The 13,580-nt window shown below is 38.9% G+C and overlaps 1 protein-coding gene across 4 annotated transcripts in view; it reads left to right on the forward strand.

Annotated features, from left to right (window-relative positions):
- The window catches only part of LOC124795007 (splicing factor 45), a 96,824-nt gene that overhangs the window by 49,140 nt on the left and 34,104 nt on the right, over positions 1–13,580 (forward strand). For all 4 annotated transcript variants that reach the window (XM_047258767.1, XM_047258769.1, XM_047258768.1 and 1 more), the window contains one exon: positions 6,046–6,220. In XM_047258767.1, coding sequence (XP_047114723.1) covers positions 6,046–6,220 — 175 coding nt within the window. The remainder of the gene's footprint in view (positions 1–6,045; positions 6,221–13,580) is intronic.

Genomic DNA, 13,580 nt, shown 5'->3' on the forward strand with positions numbered 1-13,580 from the left:
TTGCCGTTGAAAGTAATTTGGCAGTGACTACTCGTGCTTGGAGCATAGCTGATAAACAACAGGGCTGCTCCAAAAAATAGTGTTTGTAGGAATAGATCTCACTCATGTGACAGGGGGTTAGATACTGGAAAAACATATAAATGGTTGAGAACATTTTGTTGATTGGATAGGAGGGAAGGGGGCGGTGGTTGCAGGAGGTGGAATACATCTCTGAGAGGAGTACTACAGAGTTATGGGCAGAATGTTGCTCTTGTTCTCTTGGTACATAAATAACCTGACAGGTTGTGTGAGTGGAAATCTGTGACTGTTTGCTGATATAGAATATGGATATACTGTGTGGCTAGGACCTCCTGTTGTGTAGACTGGTCGCCTGGTGCAAGTCTTTCGAATTGACACCACTTCGGTGACTTGCATGTCGATGGGGATAAAATGATGATGATAACAACAATGCAACACCCAGTTCCTGAGCGGAGAAAATCTCCAACCCAGCCGGGAATCAAACCCGGGCCATTAGGTATGACATTCCGTCGCGCTGACCACTCCGCTACCAGGGGCGGACTCTTTGCTGATGAAACTGTTATATCCGGGAAAGTGTTGCTGTTGAGTGACTGTTGAAAGATATGGGATGACTTAGACATAATTTATGTTTTGTGTGATGAAATTCAGTTCGCTCTAAATGCATATAGATTGTTGTTTGTCCTTTACCTCATTTGTGAGCATAACAGGAAAGGAAATGACTGCAGTTGGTCTTTGATTTTATGTTCTCCAATTTTACGTTTTTTGTGATTCTACGCCATAAATTCACAGTGCCTGTGAAAAACCCTTAAGATCAATGCTAAAAATTCCCTGATTTTACATTTCTTCCTAGTAAGGTTTACCTCGATTCTGCATTCTTATTCGATGTCTCAGTTGACTTCATCCAGTTTTCTTCCTATTAGTATTTGATATGACTGAATGAGTTATAACTGGCACAAAAGACAGTCTGTTCATACAGCAGGTGGTGGTGGAGGTGAGGGAATATTTTAAGCTGTTGCGGAAAAGGGAGATGTAAAAGAGAAAATGCTGACGTAATTCACGATTGGCATTGCCAACACAACTTGCAATGTTTAGCTTCACCGCACAATCAAGATACAACTACTGTTAGGTTGTGGCAGCAATGGAAAAACGAGACAGTCAGCATGTGCCATGGCAGAGATGTCACTTGGGGATAGAGCAAGGGTTTTGTGATAGCACGTGTAAAAGACTTGCGTGTTCAAGTCTGACACGATACAGTTGCAACAACTACATACACTACTCACATATATACTTTGCACCACACACTGTAGAATGTAAAGATCGACATCAGTGATAGAAGGCATGAAGGAAAACTGTAGCACCTGAACTTGCTTTTAAATTACATTTTACACAGTGTACGGAAATTTCACCATTTCCTTCAAAGTTACAAAATCATTTTTGTTAACGAATTTGGTGATTTTTCACTGTCTTATTGAATATTTACGTTTAGCTTTTTGCCCAGTCACCACTAGCAATAAGCTAAATTTTTCTCACAAATATGGGAATGCGACTGCCATTGTCCATTGTTATAATATTCTCATTATCACTGTTCATTATCATTGTCATGAATAATTTTCCCATTTTTCTGAGTTGATGACTGCAATTTTTCATTTGTTCAATTCCTTTTCTCCAAATTTGAAGATTTATTTATTTATTTATTTATTTTTTAAAGAGTGGGAATCATGATTTTAATGATGGGAACTTACAATATGGGTGAGCATCAGCAAAATTGATATCAGTCAGGGGCACCAAAATATGAGAGAAATATTTGTTACAATCATAATCCTCATTGTTCATGCCTGTAGTCCAAGAAGGAACCTGTACAAATAATGCTTGGATATGAAAAAAGCATGTGTGAGCAGAGAGAGGGAAAGAGAATGAGAAAATCCGCACACCTCATCATAAAGACTTTGTTTGTCAGGCTTGGCATGTAATATCAAATCTTCATCCTTTACTATGAAATTATCATTCATAATTTTAATAACCTGCTCTGCAGCCCATAGCTGTTGCTACAGGAGCCACAAATAGAGAAGGATTGCTGGTAATCATGCCATTTCTGTATAAATTGGAAAAGCATACTGAGTGATTTTGTTTTCCAAAGCTGCTTCAAAAGTTTCAGTTTTGATGTTTCACCAATCACTTCACTGGTAGAAAATTCTTGATAGGTTTCCATTTTCCAATAAACTAAGGGGTTTTTATGGAAAATCACTGCAGATGCATAGCGAGACACTATTCACGACTGTTAGAGGCTGTTACAAATGTAGGTGAATTGGCAGAATCAGCGAATTGCAATGGGCCAACAGCTCACTCACATGAGATACTCTAGGAGCTTGAAAGGGGTATCAACATGCTTCTCTTCTCACAGTTTGAGCCAAATTGTTGAGCTCCATGTCGTGTCCTCCCCTTTTTCGTGCTGTTTAAAGTCAGTATTGTTGAGTGTTAGTGTTACACGGTGGAAATGTCTTGACCTCTTTGAAGTGTAAAAATGCTTGTTCAGATGTGAAATGAAATGTGCTACTTTTAGTTTGATAGGGGCTTGCCCTTTTTTTAATATTCCTCATCTAATGAACCTGACATTGTGATGTGTAATCAATCATCATATTATTCAGCATACGACACCCAATAACACAATATTACCACACAGCTACTGGTTTCCAGAGACATGCTCTCGCCAACTGGGTGTGTGTTTATAAACCTTGTATCAGAAGTACTTGTATGTGGTAAGTAGAAGTCATAAAATATCATCAGTGGGATGAATAGTCTTCATCTTACTTTACAGTTTTCAATGTGTGACTCTTGGTCCCCTCCTGCCAAACCACTGCTTATCAACCAGAGGTGTTTCTTTTCTTCAGTACTGCCTCTATGTCCACTTGTTGTCACAACTGCTGATATTATTGCTCAAGGACAACTCGTGCAAATAACTTTATTTATGGTTACTATGTTGCATGCTCAAGTACTTCTGTTTGGTAATCTGAACACAGACAGTCAGATGAAACTGACAATGAAACACACAATTAATATTTTCTTGGATGTTGTAAGCTGCCTTAGTGAGAAAAAATTCATATACCAAAATATTCTGTTTCTTTCATTACAAGTCCTAAATATGCAATAACATATCTCACAGAAGAAGCTTATTCCATGGAAATCCTGAATTTTCTTGAAGATGTATTCTGTCATTTGGTCACAAGCTAAACTGAAGTGATGAATGTAAAAAGATATTCTACATCTTCCTGTTTATTAACAGCTTATAAAAAAAAGAATTGTCAGTTGATCTTTGAAGACTACATGCATTAATAATGATTAAACTTGTTTTTACTTATTATTTCTTTCCGTTGATATTAACAGTAACAGTTACCGGATGTTGTTTCATGAATAGAACTTTCACACTGCAGACAAAATGATGAAACAACTATCACTCAGAGGCAGTGGAACTTTGATTTTACATTCTCCAATTCTACATTTCTTACGATGCTATGTCATGCATTTGTAGCCCTTGTGAAAAACCCATAAGATCACTGCTAAAAATTCCCAAATTTTAGTTTCTTCCTAGTAAGATTACCTTGAACCTACATTCTTACACGATGTCTTGCTTGACTTTTTCCCATTTTCTTCCTATTGATATTTGATGTGACTGAACGAGTTACAAGTAGTACAAAAGACAGATGGTTTGCACCGTGGGTAGTGGTGGAATTAAGGAAATATTTTTGGCTGTAGCAGAGAGGGAGGGACGTGAGAGAGAAATTTCTGATGTAATCCACAGTCGCTGCTGCCAACACAACTTGCACGTTTAGCTTCACTGCACAGTTATGGTACAACTACTGCTAGGTTGCGGCAGCAATAGAAAAACGGACAACATGTGGCCAAGGGTCCCATCCGCCAACTTTTCTTATGCCACTTAAAACTCACTCCCGTTTTTTTGCTTGTATTTCCAATATATTGTATTGAGCAACAGTATTAATTGTAAACCTTTTAAATTTAAACACTGAGTCTTGAAGAATATGCTCAGTCAGAATCCAGAAAAGTTGACCATTTCCGGCTAGTGAACTCTTATTGGCTGGCGACTTGTTACATCACTCAGTAGCCAGTGCAGCCACCACACCATACTAACACAGGTAAAATGAGCTCATCTGCTGGAAGTTTGGAGAGTGGGAGTGGCCCTTCAGCAACATGAGGGCAAGTAGGGGCAAAAGCACAGTGCTGAAAATATACTTTTCCTGCAGATCATGTGCTAGGGTGGAGATGCCACATAGAAATAGAACAGGGTTTTGCAGTAGCGTATTTTAAAGACTTTTGTGGTCAAATCTGACATGATACAACTGCAACATCTACATATACTTCTCAAGCATATACTATGCACCACACACTGTATATATCATAAAGATTGGCTGCAGCAATAGAAGGTAAGAAGCAAAACTGTAGCACCTGAGCTTTCTTTTAACTTTATGTTTTGAACAGTGTACAGAAATTTGCTGAGCTGACTTCTAATAAGCTTGTAACTTTAATTGGGGATGAAAACTCATTTTTTCATGTCTATGTTTCTCCCATCAAAAGAAGGAAAGCACACACCCTTCGAGTTAGATGCTGATGCCTTTCACCGTACTTCAGTTTGCAGTTTAACTCAACATGTTCATCAATATTTGCTTTTTTTGTGGTGAGCACACTGGAAACACTTCTCAAAATCATATATTTTTACGTGTAATTTGTATTCATAGCACGTCAGGAAAAGCTCGATTACCTCAGTTTTTTGACAAATTTTTACTTGCTGTTACACATCCATTATTTTTTTAAGAAATAATGAAATTCATTACCACAAATTATTGTACAAACATTGTATTCAACATTTAATTTCTTCCACATATACAGGTTTTATGCAGTGTATTGGAGTGCACTACAATTTTTAATCATGTAAGCCAATTACATATGTTTCTGTTCATATTTTGGGGATTTTAACATTTTCCTTGATTCTGCATTTTCCTCAATTTTGCATCTTTTAAATCTGGACCACACAAAAATGTAGAGGTTTTACTGTAGTAGTATTTATTATAAGGTATGCTCCTTTATGTGCTGTATGGTGGCTTGTGGCTTATGTATGTATGTGTATGTATGTATGTAGTTGAAGTCCTGGTGGACAATCTGGTTCAGGGTGTAGTGTGCAGTATGTTGCTTTGTGGCTTGTCAGTAGATCTGATTGACGTTTTTGGAGCACAGGAGTATTTTATTGCATTGGACGTCTTTGTGGGTGAGATGACCATATTTGGGGAAAAGGCACGAGAAGGGATAGTGTCTGTCTGTAGCAGCCTTCAGAATATTTTGGGAGAGTGGTTACTCAATGCTGTGATTGTAATGTATGCAAACACAAGAGACTGTTTGACTCAGAGTGTTTTAGGTAGATAGGTTTGCAGCTACAAAAATAGAGATATTGTTATTTATTGATAGGCTTGTTGTGTCAAGAGGCATTTTTAGAAGCATCATTGAGGTGGCATTCAATGTCAAGGAAGATGACTTGCTAAGCTAAAGAGAAGCAAGTGAAATAAACTGGAGAGAAGCTGTCAGGATAGAGGCTGTGATCCATTTCATGAAGATATCATCAAGTAATCCAAACTAGACCACAGATTGAGGATTTTGAGTGGCTCAAAAAGATTCTTTGAAGTATTTTCTAATTAATTTGTAATCTCAGCTACTACTCATAGCAGTATGAGAAGCAAGTTGGTGACGCAATTTAACTTTCAACCAAGCAGACATTCTATTACTAACTGATATAACTAATCAATAATACCATTGTTTGATATAACTTAATATATGCATAACCATGTTTCTATATTTTCCACTTTTTCTGATGAAACAGAAGATAGAAAGAAACTTAATTATTATATTTAGTTTGTATTTCTGAAATTCTTCCTCGCCCCTCCTCCTTGGGAAGCGGGGAGCGGGGGAGAAAAAATGTATTTTTTTAATGTCCATAAATATTTCATGTTTCTCTTTTCTCTACAGAATATGGTTGGTCCAGGAGAAGTAGATGAAGACCTGGAGCCTGAGGTTAAAGATGAATGTAACACAAAGTATGGTGATGTTGTTAAAGTTCTTATTTATGAACAACCAAGTGCTGCACATGATGAAGCTGTTAGAATATTTGTTGAATTTAAACGGATTGAATCAGCTATTAAAGGTAAGTCTAGCACCATTACACTTGTACATAACAGTGCATTTGTTGACAGTTAAAAAACTATTGTAAACTGCCATTGGTACTCTTACCTCGGACTTTCTTTAATATATGAAATGTTGCGCACTTATTATCTCGTAATATGTTTCACGTACATTGTAAACAAATTGGCTAGCAGGTGCATGAAGATAAGTATAAAATTTTCTTGCTTCTCTTCTGTGTGTGTCACAGTAGGTGGTGGCACACACAAACATAAGAAGTTATTTTCCCACAGGGATCAACAGCTGATGATATTGCGGGTACTATAGCTTACTTACTCACTATTACTAATAATTACAAAACTACTGACATGCTTGCAAGGCCGCCAGTAACAGCTAGTTGAGGAATAAGTTGTATATTCAGTCAGTAGGTTGGTATACTCCATCAAAAAGTCCTCAGATATCTCCCTCCCTCTCTCCCTACCCCCCTCCCCCTCCCTCCCTCTCTGTCTGCCTCTCTCTCTCTCTCTCTCTCTCTCTCTCTATCTCTCTCTCTCTCTCTCTCTCTCTCTCTATCTTCCTATGCGAGTTTTCTCTCAAAGCAGCGTCATGAGCAGGTTTCCCCAGTAGCATGTTTCGTACAATGTACCACTATTATTTTGTGCACTTTACTACTTCTACACTGGCCATCAGGGCTTTGCTTCCTCCACATCAGAATTGTCGACAATGATGGGAACTTCGAGGGTAATCCCAAAAGCAAGGTCTCCAATTTTTTTTACAAGTACAGAACTCTGTTTGTGTGGCAGTTGGTCACACTGTTATGAAGAGTGCTTCACGGGCTGTGTGTAAACATGCGCACGCCGCGTGGGCTTGGCAGCTGTTTAGAATGGAGCTCCCGTTGGATGTTACCGCCAAGTGCAAATTGCACACAGTTATTCGATTTTTGAATGCAAAGGGCACTGCGCCAATTGAAATCCATCGCCAATTGACGGAAGTTGCATGGTGAGTCATGCATGGAAGTCAAAAATGTTCGTAAGTGGTGTAGAGAGTTTGTAGCTGGTCGGACCGAAATTCACAATGAACAAAGGAGCAGGAGACCGTCAATTTCTGAGGAGACAGTGTTGAAGGTTGAGCAAAGCATGCGTGAAGATCAGCGGATCACCATGGATGATCTCTGCACGTTTGTTCCTGAGGTTTCCCGAAGCACCACTCACAGAATTTTAACGGAAACATTGAACTACTGGAAGGTGTGCGCAAGATGGATGCCACGCATGCTGACTGAGGACCACATGCGACAATGAATTGGTGCTTCCCACGCATTTCTTCACCACCTTGCAGCCGAACAGGACAACTTTTTGGACTCAATAGTCACGGGTTACGAAACCTGGGCATATCACTTTACACCTGAGACCAAGCAACAATCACGCCAGTTTCTAACTTTCTGAACAGCATGGCGGCGAGCTGGTATGACGTGGGCATACAAAAACTGCCACAGCGTCTACAAAAATGCATTGGCAGAAATGGTGATTATGTCGAAAAATTGCTAAATGTTCAAGCTGTAAACTGATGTAAACCATTGTAGAAATAAACAGGTCTATGTACTTATAAAAAAAATAGGAGACCTTACTTTTGGGATTACCATAGTATAAAGCTGAATCCCCTTCTGGTGCGTAGGAAATCTCACACACACAAAGTTTCTTCCTTTTCAGTTCCTCATCTTGTAATATCAATTTTACCACAGATAATGCATTTCTTGGCATTTCAGTGCTGGGAGTTCTTTCCCTGTTCCCTGCGATTCTTATCCAAGGAGTTGACCTTAAGGGACTATTCAAGTGGCAAGCAGTTTAAATGGCTTCCCAAGGCATTTGGAAATGCCTTGCAGCAATGTGGTAATATGGACTGTATTGCCTGAGACAGAATTAATGTTTTGTGTGTGTGTGTGTGTGTGTGTGTGTGTGTGTGTGTGTGTGAGTGTGGTGCGCGCGGGTGCGCGCGTCAACTGTTCTCTCCCATTGGAAGTATAAGTTGATAGCATCCTCTTACACCTCTGTGTAAGTCCACCAAACCTGAAGGCAGCCTTCAGAATGTAAATGCTGACTTACTTACCTTAATATTGTGGGCTCAAAATTTAGGTTTCTGACTTAGTGCATCTAAAATGAAAGCAGTTTTAAGTACTTTCAAAACAATTACTACTATTCAGTTTCAAGAACCAGTTGCACCCCAAATCCTCTGGTATAGAACTGACGGATAATAGTGGACTATCAGTGTTTGCGTGACTGAACACACAACGGCAGTCTGTAAGACAGTACCAGCATCTCTTCCTGCACTACAAAAGTATAAAATAGTATCTTCTTTTGAGCCTAAAGAGGAACTCGTGGAATCACTAGTAATCCTAATTCTTGATTATGATGATTCTATTCTTCAAGGTCTTCAGTATAAGAGCTCATGCCAGATGGAACTGCCAATGAACACCTGAGTACAATACATTTGTGACATTCACATTATTGTTCCCACCCACCGTATTATCACTCCTGCCTATGAACAAATATCTTGGCTACACACAGGTAAACGCAGAGACTTATGCACCCTCTGTTTGCTCTACCACCTACTTATTATTTAATTTGACTCTATAACACTTTCTGTCTGGACAACATAGCAGAAATACTTTTCTCATCAAAGCAAAATTCTCTTTATACCATTTCATAACACAGCTAGCTTCTCAAAATCTTTTTCTTATCTGACTCTGGAGCTACCTTCCTCAAAATCTCAGGGGAAATTGCACTCCTTTTCTGCTTCAGAAGACAGATAGTGGTGTGCCATCTATCGCAGTAGCTCTCTCTTCCACATACTTCTTCCAGCCAAGCTCCAGTCTATCCTCCGCTGCCCCCAACTGTCCTCCCTCCCACTTGTTTTCAGAGCTCTCTATGAAACAGTCTGTGTTCTCTTTCGTAACAATTACTAAGTGATTATCACAGCCATATCAATCATCTACTTGTCATTATCCTTCATTTTTTAATTGATATTAAACATGACTTCCAAAGTGTTAAAATAATATTATTATTGTTCTGAATTTCTGTTGTTGTTTTTAATCAGTACTATTATTTTTATTGGTAACTCTCCGATGTTTACATAACTGAGCCATAAGTATAGGTAGATACTGAGAGCTTGAAAACTAATGGTTAGTAATAATTTTTCATATATATAAGCCAAGCTAAATAAAGCAGTAAATAAGTATAAATAAATAAATAAATTGACTATGCCCTGATTTGATAATAGGAAATCTACTCCAAGAATGGCATCATATTCATTACCACGTGAGGAAATATTTCCTTTCATTCCAGGGAAATATACCCGATAACATAAAGAAATAATAGAACTTACATTTGTTGCACCACGCCTCCCCCCCTGCCTCCCCCCCCCCACCCCCCCCCCCCCCCCACCCCCAATATCTCACAGTGTGAATCCCAGACCTACACACACACACACACACACACACACACACACACACACACACACCATGAAACCCAGACCTTAGCAACCTTATGACCGATACAAAGGTCTGGTGGCCTCTCATAAGTCCATCAAGAGCATGCTGCTCTGGTTCTTGGATAATGACTTCATCCCATTTCCATTATGCACTTTTTCATAGATCTCGCCATTTATTCTCGTTGTCGAATCCACAGACCTTCACCATTGTTCTGTGTGATACTGTTCATTGTAATATCAACTTGAATTAGTAGCACTCCAGTAACATCTCGCATAGTCTGTCACAGGTGCATTTCTAATAGCACTTGATAAGTTGACATGCCTTACCCAACAATTTAAGATGTGTTACCCTTAATGGCTGTTCCTGTCTACATTTTATCAAAGTTGTTGCTACTTCAAATCCTGTTAAAATAGAACTTTCCGTAAAATGGGATTACCAGGTTAATGGCTATACACTCAGGCTTGAGGCTTGTGGAATAAGTCTCACTAGAACTTACATCTGCTTTCCCTCTTTCAGCTTTACTAGCTCATTTTGTAATGTTAAATTAGTACTTTGCAACTGTGCTACTTCATTGAGCAAATGTGGGACCATGTCATGGGTGCCAGCCCTCTCAGCTGCTGTGTGTTAGGATTCACACTGTTAAATATTTACACTGTAATGAAGAACAAAGGGACATATAATATTTGAGCACATGCTCTACATCAGCTTGTGGCAATACTGCTGCTGCTGATGTCCACAGGGATCCAGAATCAATTCCTGATGGAATGTGTAACACCTGATTTTAAACACCCTATATGACTTCATATGTAGTTGGGATAGATAGCTGATCTCACCAGGCAGACTACATGTATTCCAACATGGGTAGGCCTGGAGTGCATGGTAGCTAAATTTTGGAGCAACAAAAGAGTAGTTATTTGGGACATAGCAGCATTGGACAGAGCCAGCAGGCAAACTTCAGACGGATTCAGTCAATATGTTTATTGACAGATATACAAGCATTAGGAGGCAGAGTGCGTGAAGAAAACTGTTCCTAAAGATTTACTATTACCGTGAATTTGAAATAAAAAAATGTTTAAAGAAAAACTGCATGAATTAAATTAATATTGTATTAACCCCAAGAATCTGTTTTACTTCTGGAAACTTCAGAAGCAAACCTCTATATGAGAAGTTTCCCAATCCTGTTAAAATTCTGACAGTAAAATCCTGTGATAGTGAAAACAGTAAAACACTCTGAAGCTAATTTGATAGATACGGACACAGTATACTGTAATTCTGCTTACCAGCAACAGTTAAACCCAGATAAATTTGCTTTTAAACATGTACACTAACTTGAATCAATGGTGAGTAAGCTACTTCTTTGTAACTGGTGGGTGTAAAATAACTTAAATGGCGGATGCCTCAACTTACACATTTGGCCACATTTCACAGTACAACACACAAATTCCTCTGCCTAAATGACTGTATGTACACATTGCAGCACACCCCTTCAAAAGACACACACAACGCATGCAAGGACTAGTATAAATACACAAAAAATCAAAAACAAATCAAATTATGGCAGTAACTACTGTTAGTGGTGGGGTCAACCATCACTTAAGGTGAACAGTCTTTACAGTACACTATTATACTTTTATTTATGGAAAGAAACATTAAGATATAATCTGTTACAAAGCAGAAAATAACTGAATTGGTTGCAATTGTGAGTTTCTGGAAGAGAGGAATGGTTTTGAGTCTTAACTGTTCTGGGTTGGCGTGATGTGGTGACGGTGGTAGAAGCAGTTTGAAGTTGCTGATATGAATCCTGAAAGTTCATCCAGTCATGTCCTTGGCATTAATATATCCTCTTTCCTTACATCCTGTTTTGGCTGGCGGTGGTAATAAGTTGCATAGCATCCCTCTGTCATAGGCCATTTATGTAGCACTTGAAGTTTTTATTAGTTCAGATGCAACTTTCACACACGATAGTTTTGTACAGTCCATACATCGTGTTTAAATTAACATTCCATTTGCTATAATTTGCCAATTGCTAAGTTAGACAGTCTATCTGTTGTTAATATTCGTGGTTCATGGTAACACTGTTCCTGCAAAAACAGTCACTTAGGTGGCAACACAGTTCACAGGTTCCCCACTGGCAGTTACTGTTTTAGCATATGTCATATTTTGTTGCCAAGAAAACTGAGCAATATTAAATTCACAGTATATGTAATGCAGCTCAATTCTAAACAGACGACAATACTGTCTGTTCACGAGTGCATTGTCACTGCCACAAGCATCGTTTTGCAAAAACCAACAGTGTTTGCATAATACAATGTCCATTTAGAAAGTCCATCATAAAGTCAAATTTCAAACCATGTCTAACACCTGAAAGTCCAGTATTAATATTGTATTAAATGCACACCATTACTATGCACAATACTTGCTTCCGTGCCACCATGCTCATGCACGTTCCGCGACTGTTTACCACACACTATTCGGCCCAACAACTATCGATACCTCTCTCGCTCCCCAGTTCTTACAACACTTCCGCTTATTCCGTTTCACACAGTACATTTAATAAAACTACTCGAAAGATCATCAGAAAAAAATCTAAGTCTTTGCATAAGGAACTCATATACAAAAGAGCAAAGTAAACATAGTCACACTTCATGTTCTGCACTATATAACCAAATGAAAATTGTTCTACGTTATCAGAAATACATGTATGAAGTACAAGGTAGTAAAAGAAAGGGAAAAAAATTATATCTCGTTAGTAGTCATGGCATCACAAGAGTCAAGAGACTTGCTCTTATAGGTAGCTTGAAGCAAATAGCAAGGTGGTGGTTTGGCTAGTCATCCTAATGACTTGGTTCTTTGAATTTCAACTACTCCAGTGGATAGGCTCCATTGACTGTCTACTTTACCAGAAGAAAAAGCTGCATGTTTATGGGCCACTTCCTGATGACAGTGCCACTTCTTGATGACAGTGCCACTTTTGAAGCACTAATGCTGCTGTGGCTTAACCCAGATCAGCAGTATGCACTTGTAGATAGTGAGAGGTCACTACAATTTAAATCTTTGATGATACTCTGTTTCTGTTCACCATAACTTCCTATCTCGCCTGTTGAATCATGGCAGGTTTAAACACTGCAGAACAATCTTGCTTGGCACTAGCACATCTGAAGTAACTTGTACTATACTTCTGAATTTTAAATATTTAAGAAGTAAAGGAAACAACTTACTGAGAAGTAGACGCATTGAGTTGAAAAGAACATAAACAAAACTGGAAACTTTGCTAGCTATCAACTTAATCGGCATTTTTTAATTTTTTTATTTTTTTAAAAAAAAGCTAGATTTCACGTTCATAAGTGCATACACAAATTTGGCTGACTACACTATGCCAGCTGACAGCTCTGCAGTTGGACTGGGTTGGGGGTGTGTCAGGTTGAGGGGTGCACGATGACATGGAATTGGGAGGGATGGAGAGAGGGTTTATTGGGAAGTAAAATACAGTGATGTGCTACTAAAATACTGTGGACCTGTGATTTGTTGGTTTAGTGTATAGATGCATATCATATGCTGCAGTCGAAGCTGTTGCAACTTTTCCCCCATCAGTATTCCCTCCTACCATCCTACAAAATCCAGAATCGAAATTAATCCATGGCACTGTTTAAAACCACCACCAAAAACCTCATTCCTACAGAAGTTTCAGTACTATCCAAAGACCTCACGTTCAGCCACAACCTTGAAGTTCAGCCCCCTCCCAGTTCATACTACAATCCAAATGTAACCCTTCCCCACTTCTATGTAACCACCCTTGTGGTTACCTCCCTGAAATTACTTACCTCCAACATGGTCACACCTCCTTTCGAAGGTCCCTTCCCACACACTCACACAAATCTATCAACAGAGAAAATAACAGTGC

This window comes from Schistocerca piceifrons, chromosome 4 (assembly GCF_021461385.2).
Source record: "Schistocerca piceifrons isolate TAMUIC-IGC-003096 chromosome 4, iqSchPice1.1, whole genome shotgun sequence".
Classification (NCBI taxonomy): domain Eukaryota; kingdom Metazoa; phylum Arthropoda; class Insecta; order Orthoptera; family Acrididae; genus Schistocerca; species Schistocerca piceifrons.